A 20797-nucleotide genomic window follows, 5' to 3' on the forward strand; every position below is an offset into this window, starting at 1 on the left:
AGATCATGCCACTGCACTCCAGCCTGGGCAAAAAGAGCGAAACTCCATCTCAAACAGTAAATAAATAAAGACTGTTACGTATGACATTCTTTGACACCTAATCAAAGATACATGGTTAAACTTATGCTTATTTAGACCTTTCTAATGCTGCAGTTCCCAAAGTTCTCCTCCCCTAACACACAAGCATTGAAAATCATGAATCATTCTTTAAAAGACCACATATTAGGAATTCATAGGAACTGAGTTTTTAAGATCTTGTTCACAGTCTTAATTTATAAATCACTGAATGAGAATAAAAGATCTAACATTTCTTAGTAGATATGCTATGTGATATATAGTACGTTACTAAGCCTTTTATCTGTCTGAAAAATGGATCTGAACCCTACTTCTAACTTATCTTTTAAGAGACATTAAGGAAATGGGTAAAAGGACCTAGAGGGCTTTCACATTTGTCAGCTCTGTAAACTCAAATTATTTGAAGACATTGCTAAGGTCTTCATTCTCTTTATTTTCTTGAGCTGAAACAGATAAGATAGTCGTTGGTTCATCAGTGGCCCCTGGCAACACTGCTCCATCCCCATCCTCTCCCACCTCTCCTACTTCTGATGCCACGACCTCTCTGGAGATGAACAATCCTCATGCCATCCCACGCCGGCATGCTCCAATTGAACAGCTTGCTCGCCAAGGCTCTTTCCGAGGATTTCCTGCTCTTAGCCAGAAGATGTCACCCTTTAAACGCCAACTATCCCTACGCATCAATGAGTTGCCTTCCACTATGCAAAGGAAGACTGATTTCCCCATTAAAAATGCAGGTAATGTAGCATCTACCTGACTCACTGGGTACTCGAGCACTGAAGCATTCTCATCACTTCCCATGAAGACACTAATCCCATTAAACTAGGCATTCCTCTTTCCCTGAGGTTGGTTGATAGTTGTATCTTTTGTCATTTCCTATAGTGGGAAAACTAAGGTCCACGGAGGGGGATGTGAATCCATAATTTCTTTTCAACAAACAGGCATCAGAGCCATTGTGGAATTTCTAGCCTAAGCCTCAAGATTTGTGGTTTGTCTCGATGTAAGAGCATTCACTGCCTCTCAGCCAACCTGCTTCCAAACATCAAGGGTCTCAAGTTTCTATTCTTATTCTGCCATTTGGGACCCAGCAGGGAATTAATTAAAGAGGCCTTAGAAACACATAGCATTACCAGCGGAAGAAATGGATATGTGCTCATTGTCCTTCTGGCTGGTTGGCTCCATAGGGAGGAAACTCTAGACAGGTGTCTCGTGTACATCTAAGATCTGTTGTTCATCACAGTGGACTTGTTCACAAATATTCATTACCTTTCAGAACTGTCCCACAGGCCTTCGTGTGGCCTCTGTACAGCTATGCCAGCCCCTATAGGTCTATCCTCATCATAAAATCTGTAGCTAAAGTATTAGATCTGGTCAGTGCTTTTGTTGGGCTCTATTTTACCTCGCTCTGAGACATGTCAAGCCATTGCTATAACAGAATATGAGGAAGCTGTCTCAATAGGCCATTCCTACTGATGGTATAAAAGTACAGAGTTAAGTTCATCTGACAGATGAAACTAGGCCTAAAGAATAGTTGGACTAGATGATTACAGAGGGTCTTTTCAGCTCTCAGCTGAGGTACCTCATTTCAGCTCAGTCTCCTTCTAGGGCAGACAGGGAATAAAAACTATTATTCTCTTTACAGATGAGCAAACAGAGCTTTAGCACATAATTAGCTTCTTTAGTGATACTAAAGTATCCTAGAGTCGGTATTAAGATTAAAGGCCCTAGCGTCCTACACCTCTGCTCACTTTTTCATGTTATCATAGATCATATGCTTAGTACTAGAGACTATGGAGAAAAATGAGATTGATGACATTATCATAGTTGTTACAGAGAAAAGCACTAAGCATCCACTAGTGTCCCAGACTTTAACGCATTTTCCTGACAGAATTACTAAAGGCTCCAGAACCTAATTCAGATCACAGCCTTGAGAACGTGTTGGAAGGCATACAGGTTGCATATGTCTTCTAGAAAGATCTGGCTAGCTAAACATCTTGGCACAAAAAGGACAGATTCCCAACAGTGTTATAAGAGGAGGAAATGAAGAAATAAGGGAGGAAGATGTGCCTTAGTACATTAATTGTTGACATTTTATACTTTCCCATCTGAAAAGCCAATGAAATTGTGGCCAGTAAATTTTTTGAAACTGGTTTTGTAGCCCTGCCGTACAGTTAATTGAGCCTTTTTTTCCATAAACAAGAGATACTGTATGAAATGCCAGCTTGCATCATACTGTCAAATTTCAGGATTATTCCATTTTTGTGTCTGGAGCCATTTTCTGTTTGTCTTGCAGTGCCAGAGGTAGAAGGGGAGGCAGAGAGCATCAGCTCCCTGTGCTCACAGATCACCAATGCCTTCAGCACACCTGAGGACCCCTTCTCATCTGCTCCGATGACCAAACCAGTGACAGTGGTGGCACCACAATCTCCTACCTTCCAAGGTTGGTGCCCTCTGACCTGCTCAGCTGTTCTCTTTACAACCAGTACTTTTAGTACACTGCTCACTAACTGTAAGTTGGCATCCTGAGCTTCCCAACACCTGATCAGACCCATTAATTTCTCTATTTGATGTCTTAGATTCATTGATTTCTCTATTCAACAATGTCTTTGTGCTTTGTTCCCCTTCCTGTTTTCTAAGATGTCTGTGTTTGTCATTCTGCATGTGCCCATCTTTCACCCCATTCTATAAGAAATTTCTATAGTCCCAACCTGCTACTTTATTTCCCACTTGACTGTTAAGGATCAGCATACCCAGCCAGTTTCCCAAAAGCAGTAGTCATCAGAATTGGTTCAAAGGTTATGCTTTCTTTAGTTTAGTGGTTCTCAATCAGGGGCAAAATTTGTCATTCACTGTCTGGAGACATTTTGGGGCTTTACAAGTCGGGGGGGGGGTGTTAATGGCATGTGGTTAGAGGCCAAGAATGCCACTAAACGTCCTTTAGTGTACAGGACAGCACCCACAACAAAGGGTTATCCATCCCAAACGTCAGTGGTGCCAAGGTTGAGAAGCCCTGGACTCACCTAGTCTCTGCCCTGTCAGAGAGGCTTATAAAGAAAAAGGCACTCCTTTGAGCTCTGTAGTTCATCTTCTATAACAAGTATCTTAAAATTTGCGTTTGTGCCATTGAAGAGTTAAAAGTTGTTTTCAGAGATACTAAATAGTGGATATTGACTTGGAGGTCAGCAAAGAATTTATGTAACTTAAATTATAGACTTGTAGAATTTCAGCTGCTATAATTGCTGTTTCTCCGTTTCTTTCAAAAGAGAGCTCAGAGAAAGTTTTACTCCGGAGATAGTGCCCTGTTTCTACTGGAAGAACTGCATGCTTTTCCTCCAAGGGTCTTTTTCTTTTTCTTTTTAATAAACCTTCATAGTCATGTATACCAAATGACTTTTCATGTCATCTAACAAACATTTATAATACCAGTAATAATAGGCACAATTTATTGAGCACGTACACATTGCTTGCCACATTGTGGTAGGTATTCATGCATTATTTCATTTAATCCCCACAACAACCCTGTGAGGTAGGTGTTACAGATGAAAAAAAAAAAAAAAGAGGCTCAGAGAGAATAAGTAAATTGCCCAGATCATACAGACAGGATTTAAACTCAGGTCTTCCTGAATATAGTACCCATTACATTCTGCTGATTCTGCCTGCCTACAAGGCACTAAGTGCACACAATTGAATATTTCAGTTTCCTTTCCCTGCCTTTGAAGGGCTCCCAGTTTCTAGGTGAAAAAAAATTTTTTTTACCAACAAAAAAGCAAAGGCAGTCTTTTAGACAAACCCTAGGTAAATAGTACCAACACCGGCCAGGCGCAGTGGCTCACGCCTATAATCCCAACACTTTGGGAGGCTGAGGCAGGCAGATCACCGGAGGTCAGGAGTTCAAGACCAGCCTAGCCAACATGATGAAACCCCGTCTCTACTGAAAATACAAAAGTTAGCTGGGTGTGGTGGCAGGCACCTGTAATCTCAGCTACTCAGGAGGCTGAGGCAGGAGAATCGCTTGAACCTGGGAGCCAGAGGTTGCAGTGAGCCGAGATCATTGCACTCCAGCCTGGGTGACAAGAGCAAGACCCCATCTCAAATATATATATATAGTACCAACACCATAGGCATGTCTGTCCAGTCCTAAAAAGGACATAATTATATTGTAGGTCAGGGGAAGGTGCTTGTCTACACCATACTAAATGTTATTGGGAGTTGGGCTAAGGAGTAGAAACTAATATAGATATCTGGAATAAAAGGAACAAGCATTTGCAGATTTTAATAAGGGGAGATGAGGAAAGAATAGTAGGTACTTTGTGATATTGTAAACATCACAGGGGGGAAAAACATCTTTGTAAAAAGTTGAAATTAATTCTGTAGCAAATTACAAATTTATCGAGCAAATGAAAACATACCAACTTTGATTTCTCATCTGTAATAGGGGGATAATACCAGACTCATGGGGTTTTCGAGAGAGAATTAAATGAAATGATGCATGTAAAATATTAGCTTAATGACTAGCACATAGTAATGAATCATGTACACATTTTAACTTTTGAAAAGGAAACAAGGAGTAATTTTTTTTTTTTTTTGAGATGGAGTCTTACTCTGTTGCCCAGGCTGGAGTGCAGTGGTATGATCCCGGTTCATTGCAACCTCTGCCTCCCAGGTTCAAGCAATTCTCCTGCCTCAGCCTCCCTAGTAGCTAGGATTACAAGTGCACGCCGCCACGCCCAGCTAATTTTTGTATTTTTAGTAGAGACGGGGTTTCGCCATGCTAGCCAGGCTGGTCTCGAACTCCTGACCTCAGGTGATCCACCCACCTCAGCCTCCCAAAGTGCTGGAATTACAGGTGTGAGCCACCACGCCTGGCCTATTTTTAACCAGTATTATTGTTAACATAATTTGACCTTTTGGAAAAGTGAAGAGGGAAATGCTGTACCTACTTCATTATGCCAAAGGCTAAGCTATATTTAGAATCGTTAGATATTTTTTGCTACTCCTAAGACAGAGCAGCTCTGTTCACCTTAATTTGAAATTGTTGTTGTAGGTTTCATTTCCCCTCTCCCCATGCACATATTTTCCTAGGACAGTCATTTGACTTTACTATACAACCATTTAAAAATTACAGCCTCTAATTCCTTCTTTGCCTAATAGTATGTACATCCAATCCAAGATATCATGGTTTTCCCAAACATCAACTCTTCTCTCTCTCCATTCCACCAGTATTGTACATTCACTTGACTGACGCAGCTCCAAGGGATCACTTGTACACCCTGCATGAATTAACTCCATTGATGTTGTCTGCTCCCATTGTAGCTAATGGCACTGACTCAGCCTTCCATGTGCTTGCTGCTAAGCCAGCCCATACTGCTCTAGCACCCGTAGCAATGCCTGTGCGTGAAACCAACCCTTGGGCCCATGCCCCTGATGCTGCTAACAAGGAAATTGCAGCCACATGTTCGGGTAAGGTGGCCATAGATGGTGTTGAGGATTTCTGGGATCAGATAAGTGACCCTGGTTCTAAAACTCAGCCAGTTAGCTGAGTGGGAACTAGGGAGGAATCCTTTCAGGAAACCTATGTTCCCTCCTGGAGATAAGCTACTTACATAAGAAAGGATGGTGAAGGAGAACAAAAGAGATCAGACTGATAGTCATTAGGACTGTGGAACCAAACCATCCACAGAGCTTTTATAAAATACAGATTCCGGCTAGGCGTGGTGACTCATGCCTATAATCCCAGCACTTTGGGAGGCCAAGGTGGGTGGATCATGAGGTCAGGAGATTGAGACCATCCTGGCCAACATGGTGAAACCCTGTCTCTATTTAGCCAGGCGTGGTGGCATGCACGTATAGTCTAGTCCCAGCTACTTGAGGCTGAGGCAGGAGAATCGCTTGAACCCAGGAGACGGAGGTTGCGGTAAGCCAAGATTGCGCCACTGCACTCCAGCCTGGGCGCCAGAGCAATACTCTGTCTCAAAAAAAGAAAAAAAGCAGATTCCAGGGCCCCACCTCAGAAAATCCATCACTGGGTTTGGTGATGTGCAGACATGCCTGTAGAAAGAGGAGGCCCTGCCTCCTACAATAGGAGGCCTACAAAAAGTGTTACAAAAAGCACTTCATTTTTGCTTTTTTGTGCCTTCTAGTTTTTCTGTAAAAAACATTAATTATAACCAAAAATTTTTTTTTTTTTTGGAGATAGAGTTTTGTTCTGTCACCCAGGCTGGAGTGCAGTGACACGATCTTGGCTCACTGCAACCTCCATCTCTAGGGTTCAAGCAACTCTCCTGCCTCAGCCTCCCGAGTAGCTGGGACTACAGGTGCATCCCACCATGCCCAACTAATTTTTGTACTTTTAGCAGAAATGGGGTTTCACCATGTTGGCCAGGCTGGTTTTGAACTCCTGACCTCGTGATCCACCCGCCTTGGCCTCTAAAAGTGCTGGGATTATAGGTGTGAGCCACCACGCCTGGCCTCAAAAGGTTTTAACATAGTAATAAAGGCAGTTCACCACAAAGACAACGTATTTCTGGAAGCCAGGCAGGGGCCAGCAAGATATGACCAGGTCACTGGTTATTTTCTTTTTGCTCTGTTAGAGCAGAAGATGAATTGCCTTGGGCCCTTTAGAGGATTTGCAAGCTAGGTTTTTTTGTTCGTTTTCTGAGACAGAGTCTTGCTCTGTCACCAGGCTGGCGTATCTCGGTTCACTGCACCCTCTGCCTCTCAGGTTCAAGCAATTCTCTTGCCTCAGCCTCCTGAGTAGCTAGGACTACAGATACATATCACCACGCCCAGCTAATTTTTGTATTTTTAGTAGAGACGGGGTTTCATCATGTTGGCCAAGATAGTCTCGATCTCTTGACCTCAGGTTATCCGCCCACCTCGGCGCGCCTGGCTTTTTTTTTTTTTTTTTAAAAAAAGACAGAGTGCTCACTGTGTTGCCCAGGCCAGAGTGCAGTGGCACAGTCATAGCTCGCTGCAGCCTCGAACTCTTGGGCTCAAGTAGTCCTCCTACCTCAACCTCACAAGGAGCCGAGATTACAGGTGCGAGCCACCACAACCAGCTAGTTTCTGTATTGTGGATGAGCCATACCAGCAGGGAGGGGTTTCTGACATCAGTCAGCTGCCTTGGTTTAATGCATTTGAGCCATATCTAGACAGTACTTCAGTGTGGCTGACACAGCAGCATGGTCTTGACAGGTTTTCTTCGTCCTACCACAAAAGCCCAGCTGGTAACAGACTTTCCTCCTACCTATCAAAACCACAAACGTCCCATTGGGGTGACATGTTGTACATGTTAGGATCATTCAAATAAGGTGAGGAAAGATACCCCTAACTGATTCTTTTCTCTCTCATCTTGTTGGTTCCAGGGACCGAGTGGGGTCAATCTTCTGGTGCTGCCTCTCCAGGTCTCTTCCAGGCCGGTCACAGACGTACTCCCTCTGAGGCCGACCGATGGTTAGAAGAGGTGTCTAAGAGCGTCCGGGCTCAGCAGCCCCAGGCATCAGCTGCTCCTCTGCAGCCAGTTCTCCAGCCTCCTCCACCCACTGCCATCTCCCAGCCAGCACCACCTTTCCAAGGGAATGCATTCCTCACCTCTCAGCCTGTGCCAGTGGGTGTGGTCCCAGCCCTGCAGCCAGCCTTTGTCCCTGCCCAGTCCTATCCTGTGGCCAATGGAATGCCCTATCCAGTCCCTAATGTGCCTGTGGTGGGCATCACTCCCTCCCAGATGGTGGCCAACGTATTTGGCACTGCAGGCCACCCTCAGGCTGCCCACCCCCATCAGTCACCCAGCCTGGTCAGGCAGCAGACATTCCCTCACTACGAGGCAAGCAGTGCTACCACCAGTCCCTTCTTTAAGCCTCCTGCTCAGCACCTCAACGGTTCTGCAGCTTTCAATGGTGTAGATGATGGCAGGTTGGCCTCAGCAGACAAGCATACAGAGGTTCCTACAGGCAGCTGCCCGGTGGATCCTTTTGAAGCCCAGTGGGCTGCATTAGAAAACAAGTCCAAGCAGCGTACTAATCCCTCCCCTACCAACCCTTTCTCCAGTGACTTACAGAAGACGTTTGAAATTGAACTTTAAGCAATCCCTATGGCTATGTATCTTGTCCATACCAGACAGGGAGCAGGGGATAGAGGTCAAAGGAGCAAAACAGACTTTGTCTCCTGATTAGTACTCTTTTCACTAATCCCAAAGGTCCCAAGGAACAAGTCCAGGCCCAGAGTACTGTGAGGGGTGATTTTGAAAGATGTGGGAAAAAGCATTCCTAGAGAAAAGCTGCCTTGCAATTAGGCTAAAGAAGTCAAGGAAATGTTGCTTTCTGTACTCCCTCTTCCCTCATCCCCTTACAAATCTCTGGCAACAGAGAGGCAAAGTATCTGAACAAGAATCTATATTCAAAGCACATTTACTGAACTATAAAACACAACAGGAAGCAAAGCAGTCTCCCTTTGTTTTTCAGGCCATTCACCTGCCTCCTGTCAGTAGTGGCCTGTATTAGAGATCAAGAAAGAACAGGGTGGTTTGTGCTCAGGCTAGGGGAGAGCGAGGCAGGCTATGCTGCCAGAATTCCCAGGAGGGCATATCAGCAACTGCCCAGCAGAGCTATATTTTGGGGGAGAAGTTGAGCTTCCATTTTGAGTAACAGAATAAATATTATATATATCAAAAGCCAAAATCTTTATTTTTATGCATTTAGAATATTTTAAATAGTTCTCAGATATTAAAAAGTTGTATGAGTTGTAAGTAATCTTGCCAAAGGTAAAGGGGTTAGTTGTAAGAAATTGTATATAAGATTGATTTATCATTGATGCCTACTGAAATAAAAGAGGAAAGGCTGGAAGCTGCAGACAGGATCCCTAGCTTGTTTTCTGTCCTTCATTGTAAGTAGCACATTGCAACAACAATCATGCTTATGACCAATACAGTCATTAGGTTGTAGTTTTTTTTAAATAAAGGAAAAGCAGTATTGTCCTGGTTTTAAACCTAGGATGGAATTCTAATGTCATTATTTTAATGGAATCAATCTAAATATGCTCTATAGAGAATGTATCTTTTATATATTGCTGCAGTTTCCTTATGTTAATCCTTTAACACTAAGGTAACATGACATAATCATACCATAGAAGGGAACACAGGTTACCATATTGGTTTGTAATATGGGTCTTGGTGGGTTTTGTTTTATCCTTTAAATTTTGTTCCCATGAGTTTTGTGGGGATGGGGATTCTGGTTTTATTAGCTTTGTGTGTGTCCTCTTCTCCCAAACCCCCTTTCGGTGAGAACATCCCCTTGACAGTTGCAGCCTCTTGACCTCGGATAACAATAAGAGAGCTCATCTCATTTTTACTTTTGAACGTTGGCCTTACAATCAAATGTAAGTTATATATATTTGTACTGATGAAAATTTATAATCTGCTTTAACAAAAATAAATGTTCGTAGTAGAAGCTTTTGCCCATGAAGGGCTATTCTTTCCCCTTTCCTTTATTAGTAAATGAATTTACTTTTCATTCTTATGGTCTTACTCTCTCTCCATTCTACCGCTGCTGCAAATCCCTAGTTTAGTGACTAGAAAAATACCCTTAAGATTCATATTTTCATTCATACTTTAAGTTAATCCTGAGTGTATCCCTAAAGTCAGATTCTTGCTGCTCAAAGTGTGCTCTGGAACAGCAGCATGGACTTCACCTAGGAGCTGGTTAGACATGCAGAGTCTCAGCGCCACCCCAGGACTGGGGCAGTGCTTCTCAACCTGGGCTATGCAATAGAATCACCTGAGGATACTGTTTTAAAATCCTAACGCCTGGCCTATATTCCAGACCAATTAAATCAAAATTTTAGTGGGGCAGGGGGGCCCCCCCAGGCTGTGTTTTGGATATGGTAGAAAGTTGAGAACCACTGGCCTAGAATGAGTTTTACCTCTAATCTTAGCCCACTATTCTGACTGGTTCTATTAGAACTAGTTAGCTGCTAGTTAACCTCAAACTTACCTTCTGACGTGTTTATACCAATAGGCCAAATTCTGGTTTAATTAAACTGGGGAGTCCAAGAAAGTGGCCTTTATTTTCCAATTTCTATAGCAAAACCAGCCATAAGTGAACATGGATGCTCTTCAGTATTTTTCCAGTATTAAATGAAAAAAGACCTCTGCCCCAGCCCACATTTCCTTTGTTGAATGAGTAGTAGACTGAGAAGTATCACTCACCCATGATGTGGTTTGTCCCTTTTCCAGCCAGTGTGTTGGTAATAAAAGTCACCCACCAGAGCTTTGGTCCCTCTGATGGCTGTCTTTCCTGTGTCCAGGAATAACCTTTGCTACTAGGCAGTCCTCTGGAAAATTTGTAGACGGTTAAAGTGGAAAGGGACTTGGAAGCTCATAGAATCCATGCTTCTTGTTTTAGCATCAAGGAATTAGAGGTCCTGAGAGATGAAGAATGTTGTCTTCCAACTCAAACCATTTCTGAAACCATTTCCCTGTTACTGCATTGCCCACCACCCTTCCCCATTCGTATCCTCATCCTGCTAATGCTGTTTTTAATGACAATCTGATTTTTCTCTGGCAGCAAACATTTTGCTTCACAGATCCCTACTTAAGGAAGAGAGGGGCTCCTCATTGTCACTGTACAGAGCAGGCTGGTCAGCTTTATACAGGTGCAGATGAACCTTCACAGCCAGATTTGCATGCTGGCCTCAGGAGGGCTTCAAGGTTCAACATCTCGATGATGTAAGGAGCTTTTCCAGTTCTTTCGTGCTCAGATAACAGTGCTAACTGCTGCTGTTTCATCAGAAATCCCTGTTTGAGGTCTTACGTCTATTCCATTTTGCCAACAAGGGTTATGCTGTTAACCCCCTGCACCGGATTAGAGCTGACTGAGGCACTGCCTAGAAGGGTGAGAGAGACTAGAGCAATGAACCACGGCTGGTTCTAGCACACAATACTTCCCTGATACAGCAGGAGTTAGCATGCCCCTTAAAAAACAGGTGTTAACTTTGAAATCATTACACATCTCCCTGTCCAGCTTTAAATTAAGTGGAGCCCTGACAGCTAACTTTAAAACACACTGATGGGCTGGGCACAGTGGCTCATGCCTGTAATCCCAGCACTTTGGGAGGCCGAGACGGGTGGATCACCTGAGGTCAGGAGTTCAAGACCAGCCTGACCAACATGGAGAAACCCCCACCTCTACTAAAAATACAAAATTAGCCAGGCATAGTGGCACATGCCTGTAATCCCAGCTACTCGGGAGGCTGAGGCAGGAGAATCTCTTGAACCCAGGAAGCAGAGGTTGCGGTGAGCCAAGATCGCACCACTGTATTCCAGCCTGGGCAAGAAGAGCGAAATTCTGTCTCAAAAAAAAAAATAATAATTAAAAAAATAAATGCACTGATGGCTGGGCATGGTGGCTCATGCCTGTAATCCCAGCACTTTGGGAGGCTGAGGTGGGCAGATCATCTGAGGTCAGAAGTTCGAGACCACCCTGGCCAACATGATGAAACCCCATCTCTACTAAAAACACAAAAATTACCCAGGCGTGGTGGTAGGCATCTGTAATCCTAGCTACTCAGAAGGCTGACATAGGTGAATCACGAATCCAGGAGGCGGAGGTTGCAGTGAGCTGAGATTGCGCCATTGCACTCCAGCCTGGGCAACGAGAGTGAAACTCAGTCTCAAAAAACAAACAAATGCATTGAACTATTCCTGTGTAACAGAAATTATAAAGGGAAGCTATAAAGTAAAGGTTATTCTTATCCAAACAGATTGCTCTTCTTGACAACAGCAGCCTGTGGTTATGTCAGAGATGTAAACACTGCTGAAGGCTAGAGGGAAGCTGGTACTGGCTACTGTTGAGGCTAAATACTGGGTGGGTTTTTTAAAGAGCCAGTGTATTCCAGAAGATAACTCCCTTTGCCAGCCAGAGAGAGGAAGCCAAGAGTCCATCTTCCTTTCTCCCCAGCTCTGAACTTATTTTGGACTGGGGCTGGAACTAGCCTTCATCCCTACTGCCAGATGGGCTGAGCATGAGGCTGGAAACGTGAACAGCTGGCACAGCAGAAGCTGGAGTAATACTCGTTGCCACAGAGCTGGGCCTGTAGGATCAAATCACAGTTGGCCAGCTCTGGCTGGTCGATGCACTCCCTGCCAGGGTCCCTGGGCTGGGCAGTGGGCGCTGCAGACCAACGGGGGAAAGAGAAGGTGGTGAGGAAGCTCTGTGTATGCTGAAAATTCTCACCTGCCATTTCATTTCCTCAAAGGAACACAGCATTGTAACTGCCAGATTCAAAATGAAGTGCACTTACCCTGTAACCTTTTAACAACCATACGTACAAACTCTGAGGGATGATGATTTCTACCTGTTTGTTGACCTCACTTCAACATGCAGTGGTCCTCCCGTTATTATTTGTGGCCTCAGCCCAGTGAACAGCTCTTCCCAGACTCCCAAATATTTATTGACTGGATGATTAAACATCTCTTGAAGTTAACTCCTTACTTTTGAGAACTGAATTACTAAATGACAACTGGTTTGGCCTCTGGATTGGGAGAGCAGGTAGGATCAGCCCCAAGTAAAATTTTGAGTTAGCAAGAGCTCTGTTGTCTTTTCCCTTTCTCTGCTGGGTTCCTCCAACCATCAAAGTTCTGTCCCTTCAATATCACCCGCTTATCTTAGTCACCTGGGTCCTCATCATTCCAGTCTTTCACTTTCCCCAGAGGAAGCAATGCATATTAGACAAGGTAATAGGAAAACAGTCCTTTTAACGGTGGCTCTAATACTATACTGAGAACAAAGCCCTTATTTTATCTCCTTCTGAATTTACTAGGAACATCTGTATCTCATAACTCTCTATTAAGGGTTTCATTCAGCTGGGTGTGATGGCTCATGCCTGTAATCCCAGCACTTTGCGAGGCCAAGGCGGGCAGATCACAAGGTCAGGAGTCTGAGACCACCCTGGTCAATATGGTGAAACAACCCCATCTCTACTAAAAATGCAAAAATTAGCCAGGCATGGTGGTGTACCCCTGTATTCCCAGCTACTCGGGAGGCTGAGGCAAAAGAATTGCTTGAACCCCAGAGGCAGAGGTTGCAGTGAGCTGAGACCACACCACTGCACTCCAGCCTGGGTGACAGAGCAAGACTGTCTCAAAAAAAAAAAAAAAAAAAGTTTCATTCTACTGCTTCATCTCTCTTCTGGAAGGAGTTCTTAAAACTCAGCTGACTTAGACCAGAGCAGTACCTTCCCTGAAGTCAGACCTCAGGCAGCCAGAGAAAGCTTATCTTTCTCCTCTCTCCCCTTGTTTCCTCACAAAATACTGCTAAAAGACTGTACCTAGCAGCAAACAACCTTACAAAGGTTTGGTATATTGGTAGAACCAGAATATTACCTACCTAAGTTTACATAGATAACAAAGCCATTAATGCATATTGTTTCTAAAAATCTGTATCTTTGGTATCAACTCTGTCTGAGCTGGTACAGCCCAAGACCTGTCATAGAGGGAACTCAGCATAGTGATTAAGCACACCAGCTCTGGACCCAGACTGCCTGGGCTCAATCTGGGCTCTGCCACTTGCCAGCTGGGTAACTCTGGGCAAGTTGCTTAAGCCCTTTATGCACATTTCTTCATCTGTGAAATGGGACTAATAATAGCACCTACTTCACAGCGATGTTGAGAAGTCCTCCCAGTAGAGCTGTGTCCCTTTTACCTCAGCCTATCTACCCCAAGGCCTCCTACCCTGGTGCTAACACTGAAATTCAATGTGCCACCCAACCACGAGCAGGGCAGGGTTAGGCAGCCTCACGTCGTGTGACCCAACAAAAAATGAACAGGTGAGAGCAGCCAGCAGAGGACCAGAGGAGAGTGGCCAGACTGAGGCCATGTCTGTCTCACCTGGGACACACATCTCAGGTCATTTCAGCTTGGTGACCAGGTATCAGGCAAGTTTCTCTCTTTTTTTTTTTTTTCCATATAATCCCATCTGGAGCTAATCGCAAACATAATGTCTAAATCCTCTTAACAGTTCTCTCACTGTGAATACTTCAACAAATCCAAATTGCCTGTAAGATGCATTATTTTTGTACCAAGAGAAAAACACTGCCAATGAAATGACACAATTCTGAAACCATCAATTAGGATGCAGACCAACTTGAGAGATGTGAAAATATGTGAAAAGATGTGAAAAATCTGCATTTTGCTTTGTCTTAGAGCCTTGATTTGGTTATTATGTAGACAAGGTCAATTTTCTGGACATGATACAGGTGAAAAGTAGTCCCTGGAGTGTGGTGCTTCCGCCAAGGTTACTCCATCATTGTGCAGGCAGGCACTTAGTCACCAAGTATCTGAGTGTTGCGGCTTTTGTAGCTCAGCAAGCAGGAGGGAATGGAGGGAAGAACGGGCTGTAACGCTCCCGTTCACCAAGCTGCGAGCGGCGGGAACATTTGCCCCTGTAACACCCCCTTGGGGCTCCGCCGTTGCTGGCATCTCCGAGTTTTCGGGCTCCACCCTGTTCTTGTCTATACGTCAGCACCCAGCGCGGAGCCGCCACGGGCAGCGGGGCACAGCCTGCCGGGCCGAGTGGGCGGAGCAAGACCGTGGGCCGAGCGAGGCTCGGGACAGAGGTCAAGGAGGTGGGCTGGCGAAGCAGCAGGAAGGAACCCTGTAACCCTCCCTCCCGCTCGCCAAGCAACAAGTGAGAAGCCGCTGGGTACCATTTCCTGCCACAACACTAGCACCTAGTGATGCCAAGCACTGAGCTGGGGCCCTGGGGAGGCGAGTCCCAATTGCTGCCTAAAGAGATCATAGACAGGAAGCCAACAAGTCAGTCCCACTCACAAAGCAACATTTCAGCCACAGACATTCAACTTCTAGTACTGGCCAGTCTCCATCCTCAGCCTGGCAGCCAGGAGGCAGCCAGGCCTGCCCCTTAGTGTAGCCGTGCTCCTGGCATGGCGCTACAGCCCTGATTGTCAAGAATGCCCAGAAGACCAGGCAGGAAGGGCCCTGGCACCTCTGAGCCTGGCATACTCCACCAAGGTCTATATCAGGCCTGTGAGAACTGGCAGCTTGGCCCGAGGTACCATTCTGTCTTCAGTCCCTCAGTGAACAAAAACCAAGGACACAAGGAAGCACAGGCTGGGGGGGTGAGCAAAGCCCTTTCCCCCTTTCCCTCTTGCTTATTTGAACATATCTCTTCTAAGTATGAACACTGAGCCACAGTCTGTTTCATCAGTTCTGATATGGACTTATTTTCACATCTCTCAAGTTGGTCTGCATCCTAACTGATGGTATCAGAATTGTGTCATTTCATTGGCAGTATTTTTTTCTTGGATTTGTTGAAGTATGATAGAGTAGTAGCTAGAGGAGGTAAGGCTACAATATCAAATATCAAATGATGCAAGTAAGAGGCCACTTAGGTACAAGTATAGTAATTTTGTGGGGGAAAAAAAAACATGGGGAGTCAAAAGACGTGAGCTCTAGTCCCAGGTGGGCCTCATTTGCTGTGGGACCAGTGGAAACACCACTTAGGCTCTCTGCACACCTGTCTCGTTTGTAAGATGGTGGTGAGAATCCCTGCCTTTTCCTTTCTGGGTTATATGGTCAAATGGCCATAAAGGCACTTTTCAGTCACAGAACCACCTTTTTGCCACCCTGATTACAGTGGACAGATTTTAAGTGGTTTAAAACTTAAGTTTTAAGTTTTATAATGAAATTCCAGGCAGTCATATGTCTCAAAATCGGTGAGTCTGAATGTACTGCATGCATTAATGTCTATTAAGTTATCTCCAGGGGCCCAGCAGAGCATCATTTCCTTCATCTCCATTACAACCCTCTCAGGTGGTAGAGCAGTCCCACTGTAGAGAGGAGGAAAATGAGGCTCAGGAAGGTAAGCCCCTTGTCCCAAGTCACACTACCAGCAACTGGCAGGGTGAGCCAGGATTCAAACCAGAGTCCCTCAGACTGCAGAACCAGCCCTCGAGAACCAGTAAATATACAGGGGAATGCCCTTCCCATCCCTGGATATAGACCTTTCCTACCTGGTGAGACCACCTTCACCTCGGTGCTGCGGCTGACTGCCTGACTCCCCTGGTAGGCGCTGCATGTGTAGGAGCCCTCATCCCTGACCCGCAAGTTGTAGATGAGCAGCGTGCCATCTGGGGACTGGTGGACACGGTGGCCGTCAGCCTGCACAGGTAGCCCATTCCTGGAGGAGAGAGGACACTGGGAGAGCTATCAAGGGCCTCTGGAGGCCTGGGAGACAGAGGGAAGAGGTAATCAAAGGCCATTCTAGAGTCAACCATTCCCATCCCTTGAGGGCAAAGAGGTGGAGGAGAGGGAGAAATAAAAAATGACCAAGGTTTCTGGCTTAAGCGGGTGATGGTGGTGCCCCTCCAACCTTGGGTGATCCAAGGCTGGGGTGAATGATGAGGTTATTTTCTGCTATTTCAAATTTGAGGTGCCTGTGAGATAGCTGGAGGCCTCAGATTTGAAGTGTGGAGCTCAAGAGTCCAGACCCAGATAGTGTGTCAGCATCGCACTGACTCAGCGAAGTGCATGTCTATGAGGTGATCCAAGTCACACAGGAAGAAACCAAGGACAGGCCGTGAGGCACATCAGAAGACAGTGGTTCCTGGAGCCAAGGGAAGGGAGAATTTCAAGGAGCAGCATACGGCAAGCAGAACAACACTACAGGTCACGTAAAGACTGCAAGGTGTCCAGTGGAGTTAGGGAGACAGGCCGTGACCTTAGCCAGGACAGTGTCCTGGAGCAGGGGCCAATGTGTGGCCCCACTGCAGGCCCTGAGAAGTGAGTAGGGAGATGAACAGGCAGAGGCAATCAATATGGACAGCTGTATAGGGGACACTATGTCAGCATAGGGTCTGCAGGGACATAGAGGCTCAATGGAAGGTGGTTGTGAAGAGGGGAGTTCTATGCATGTTTGCTGCTGGAAAGATCCAGGAGAGGCCAACGTGGAGAAGCAGGCCTGACAAGCTGATCAGGGGACGGCTGGACTGAGCATACCAGTGGGGAAACCTCTAGCAGCTCCCACTGCCTTCCCTGGGCTCGAGGCCACACAAGACACAGATGCCCTCTGCAACCCCATCACCTCTCCTGGCCAGTGCATTGGCCGGTTCCCATCCTGGTGTCCTCTCTCAGTGTCCACCTTTGGCATTTGCTGCTTCCTTTACCAAGAACATCCTCTGCCATCCTTAGCTATTACAGTGCAGCCAGAGTCATTTCCTGGCCCCCCCTTCCTTGACACTCCTCTGTGCACAGAGGGCACTTACAGCAAAACACATCTGGAGCTCCTGGGATGCTGGGCCATCTGCCCGGGAGTACCCTGGGGCTCAGGTGACCCCAGGATTCCCAGAACCTAGCCTAGTCCTGACACATTACAGGGAGGGAGGGGGCAAAAAATGTCTACTAAATGAATGCACAAATATAAAACCGATTGATTTGGGGTAAAAGACCACTGAAATCCCCAAAGCTGAGTGTAGTCCAATGGTTCACAGCCCCAGGAGAGAATTTGCCACGAGGGGACATTTGGCAGTGGGTCTGGAGACATTCTTTACTGTCATGACTTTGGGGAGGGTGCTCCTGGCATCTAGTGGGTAGATGCCCTGGATGCTGCTAAGCATCCTGCAAAGCACAGGACAGACCTCAGCAACCAAAACTTACCAGCTCCAAACTGTCAGTGGTGTTGAGGTTAGGAAACCCTAGTGTAGCCCAACCAGCAGAGTCAGTGGCTCTACAGAGCTTTGCTCTGTGGGATGAGGGCGCTGCAGCCCTGTCCCCTGGCACCAGGCCTGGAAGCCGGAATGGAAGCAATGGTGACAGTGACATCCCTGGCAGAAAGGCAGACATCCACACCGGAGATTGTGAAGGTCTGGGGGTGGGGACGGCTTGGAGTAGAGCCTTTACCTGGACCACCGAATGTTCACACTTTCTCCTGCTACCACACACAACAGCCTGGCAGTGTCACCTTCTGCCACTGTCACAGTAGGGGGCAGTCCTGAGATTGTCAGCTCCCCTAGGCACAAGGACAAGTCATTGTCAGCCACTATGAAGATCCTGCCCTACCCATGCCACCTGACCTCAAAGGCCACTCAGGACTGCCACTTTACCCAGAACTCTGAGCTGGACCCATCGCTGGTCTCGGTCCCGCCCGTTGAAAGCGACACAGGTGTAGAAGCCACCATCTTCCACAGCCACTCGGCTGATGACCAGGGAGCCATCAGGCTGCAGCTGGTGTCTGGGGACCAAGTACAGCCAGTTGGCTCCAGCCCAAGGAGCCTCCCCTCTCCTCCAGCTCTGTCCCTCGAGCATGGGGTCAGGGAGGGAACACAAGGTCTTCCAGGTCCCTGGTGAGAGGCTAAGCATCCCCTAGTGTTCGGTGGGGTCTGATGGAAGGACCATTTGGCCTCAGACTTTACACCTACAGCTGCTGGCGCTTTCAGTGGTGCGATCTCGGTTCACTGCAACCTCTGCCACCCGAGTTCAAGCAATTCTGCCTCAGCCTCCCGAGTAGCTGGGATTACAGGCATGTGCCACCACGCCTGGCTATTTTTGTATTTTTAGTAGAGATGGGGTTTCAGCATCTTGGCCAGGCTGGTCTTGAACTCCTGACCTCATGATCCACCCATCTCAGCCTCCCAAAGTGCTGGGATTACAGGTGTGAGCCACTGCGCCCGGCCGAAAATGTCTGGCTTTTAAGCTTCGCAATATAAACCATTTCAAGTTTTCTGAAACAAAAGTTCGATTTGGGTTTCTAGTTTTTGCTATACTCATTTAGTGGGCTCAAATACTGGTTCTGCTGCTTATAAGCTGTGTGATGTTAAGCTTCTGTGTGTAAAATGGGGGAAAAACAGCACCTGATCAATAGGCCTTTTTTTGCAGGTCACGTGATAGAGAACAAGCCTCACACTCAGTGCCTGCTCAGTAAAGGGTAGCGATTATGATTACAGCTGGGAATGTGTTCTGACTCCATCTCCTCCTTCCACCATCACCTCTGTTAACTGGCCTCTTATTTCTGTCCACTAACCACATTCTGGAAAGGCCCAGAGACTCAAATGTTAGCCAACCCAAGGAGCCCTTTGCCCAGCTGCTCCATGTCTGGAAAGGCCCTGGAGTCCGGCTGAGAACTGGCCATGACGATGCCCAGCAGCTCCCTTCCCCGGTGGCCTCCACAGGATAAGGTGGGGCTGGAGGCAGAATAGGAGGAAGGGGAGAGGAGTCAAATAAACCTGGGAGAAGAGACAGGCTGCCCATCTCTCTGCCACTCAATGGCTGGGGGCGGGAAGCCTTCGGCACGGCAGGTCATCCGGATCCGCTGACCTGGACTGGCATCCAGCACCCGGGGCTGGTTCTGGTCCAAACGCAGCCTGCCAAACAAGCAGCCCACAGCATGAGGCGCCCTTGCCGCTGCCCCCGCCCACTCCCATGGGGACCTCTGCACAAGCCTGGTGGCCCCTTCTCCCTCTCCAGCCAGATTCAGCTTCCTAAAATCCCCTGCCTTGTTCTGGTTAGGAAACTCAGTAACTACCTGGGGTGAAGTCTAAAGCTGCCTCCCCACCACCACCACTCCCTGCCCGTCCACCATGGCTGGCCAGACACAGCCACCAGCCAGGATCCCCATCTGTCACCCCCCACCCCGCACACTTGCCACTAGGTCTCTGAGTTGGGCACCCCCTCCGGTCCTCCACATCCCCCCTGTAAACTGAACCACTCCCCAAGGCCAGCTCAAGATGCTCCCCAAAGAAGCCGGCTCAGGCCCTCTAGCTCTGTGTGCCCTTCCCTTCCTCAGTTCCTGAGTCCTGAGCCTGTGGAACCATTCCCAAAAGCTTCCTCCTCAAGAGGCCCAGCTCTGGGAACCCTGTTTTTCTAGGCCTGGCCTCCCAGAGCCCTGAGCAGGGGCCAGCAAGGCCTGGTCACAGCAGACCTTCCCCTCCTCACCCACTGAGACCCCCGGCCCTGGCCCTGGCATGGGGGAGGGCAAGAGTTCTTACCTGTTTGCAGGCTGTGTGTGTGAATAGGGGATGGCCCCCAGGGCCCCAGCAGCCCCCGCTTGGCCAAAGTCCTGACCTGGGTCCCTGGGCTGAGGGATGCGGCTCAGCTCAGCCTCAGACAGCACGGCCATGTCATTCCCTGTCATGAGGCCAGGAGAAACAAGGTGTGAGCTGTGGGGAAAAGGGAGTAGAAGGGAGGGTGGGCCATGAGACCAGCAGGGACTTACGGAGAAATGAGGGCTACAGGGTGATCCCTGCCAGCAGGAGGAATTGACTCAGGGAGACACCCTGGGTCCCTCTAGCGTGAGGCAGCCCTCGCGTAGGCGCCCCATCCTGGCCTTCCCACTCGGGCCCCTGAGAATGCACTGGTGGATGGGGTGGGGACAGAGACCTATGATGCGAAGCTGGATCTTCTGGGAGTTGTGGCCTGGCCGGGTGCTGCCACAGCTGTAGGTGCCCTCGTCCTCTGCCTGCAGGGGGTAGATGATCAGGGAGCCGTCGGACTGCAGCCTGTGCCTGAGTGGGGTGGTGTGGGGGGACATGAGCTCTGGGCTCCCAAAGTCAACAGAGTCTTCCCTCAGCCTCAGTGCTCCTGCCAGAGGAGATCAGAGTCCACAGGGCACCCTCCCACCCCAAGCAAGCCTGGGGAATGCTTCAGGGGAGGCTGTCACACACACCTGTCAGAGGAGGTGCAGGAGCTGTCACACACACACCTGTCAGAGGGGGTGGA

At 47.5% G+C, this 20797-nt stretch overlaps 2 protein-coding genes across 8 annotated transcripts in view; one reads left to right on the top strand and one right to left on the bottom strand.

Annotated features, from left to right (window-relative positions):
- Positions 1–9521, top strand: part of NUMB (numb homolog (Drosophila)) — a 205435-nt gene extending 195914 nt beyond the window's left edge. For 4 of the 7 annotated variants that reach the window (XM_011949606.1, XM_011949608.1, XM_011949609.1 and 1 more), the window contains 4 exons: positions 519–812; positions 2369–2515; positions 5389–5535; positions 7440–9521. In XM_011949606.1, coding sequence (XP_011804996.1) covers positions 519–812; positions 2369–2515; positions 5389–5535; positions 7440–8155 — 1304 coding nt within the window. In that variant the 3' untranslated portion in view covers positions 8156–9521. The remainder of the gene's footprint in view (positions 1–518; positions 813–2368; positions 2516–5388; positions 5536–7439) is intronic. The other 3 variants (XM_011949610.1, XM_011949613.1, XM_011949611.1) reach the window with 1 other exon arrangement.
- A 581-nt stretch (positions 9522–10102) lies between these two features.
- The window catches only part of PAPLN (papilin, proteoglycan-like sulfated glycoprotein), a 36808-nt gene continuing 26113 nt past the window's right edge, over positions 10103–20797 (bottom strand). The window contains exons 18-24 of the mRNA XM_011949614.1: positions 20459–20583; positions 20068–20206; positions 19306–19443; positions 18187–18314; positions 17984–18092; positions 16099–16265; positions 10103–12239 (exon numbers count right to left, since the gene is read on the bottom strand). Of these exons, the coding sequence (XP_011805004.1) occupies positions 12070–12239; positions 16099–16265; positions 17984–18092; positions 18187–18314; positions 19306–19443; positions 20068–20206; positions 20459–20583 (976 nt within the window). The 3' untranslated portion in view covers positions 10103–12069. The remainder of the gene's footprint in view (positions 12240–16098; positions 16266–17983; positions 18093–18186; positions 18315–19305; positions 19444–20067; positions 20207–20458; positions 20584–20797) is intronic.

The sequence above is a fragment of the Colobus angolensis genome, unplaced genomic scaffold, assembly GCF_000951035.1.
Source record: "Colobus angolensis palliatus isolate OR3802 unplaced genomic scaffold, Cang.pa_1.0 Scaffold3, whole genome shotgun sequence".
NCBI lineage: Eukaryota > Metazoa > Chordata > Mammalia > Primates > Cercopithecidae > Colobus > Colobus angolensis.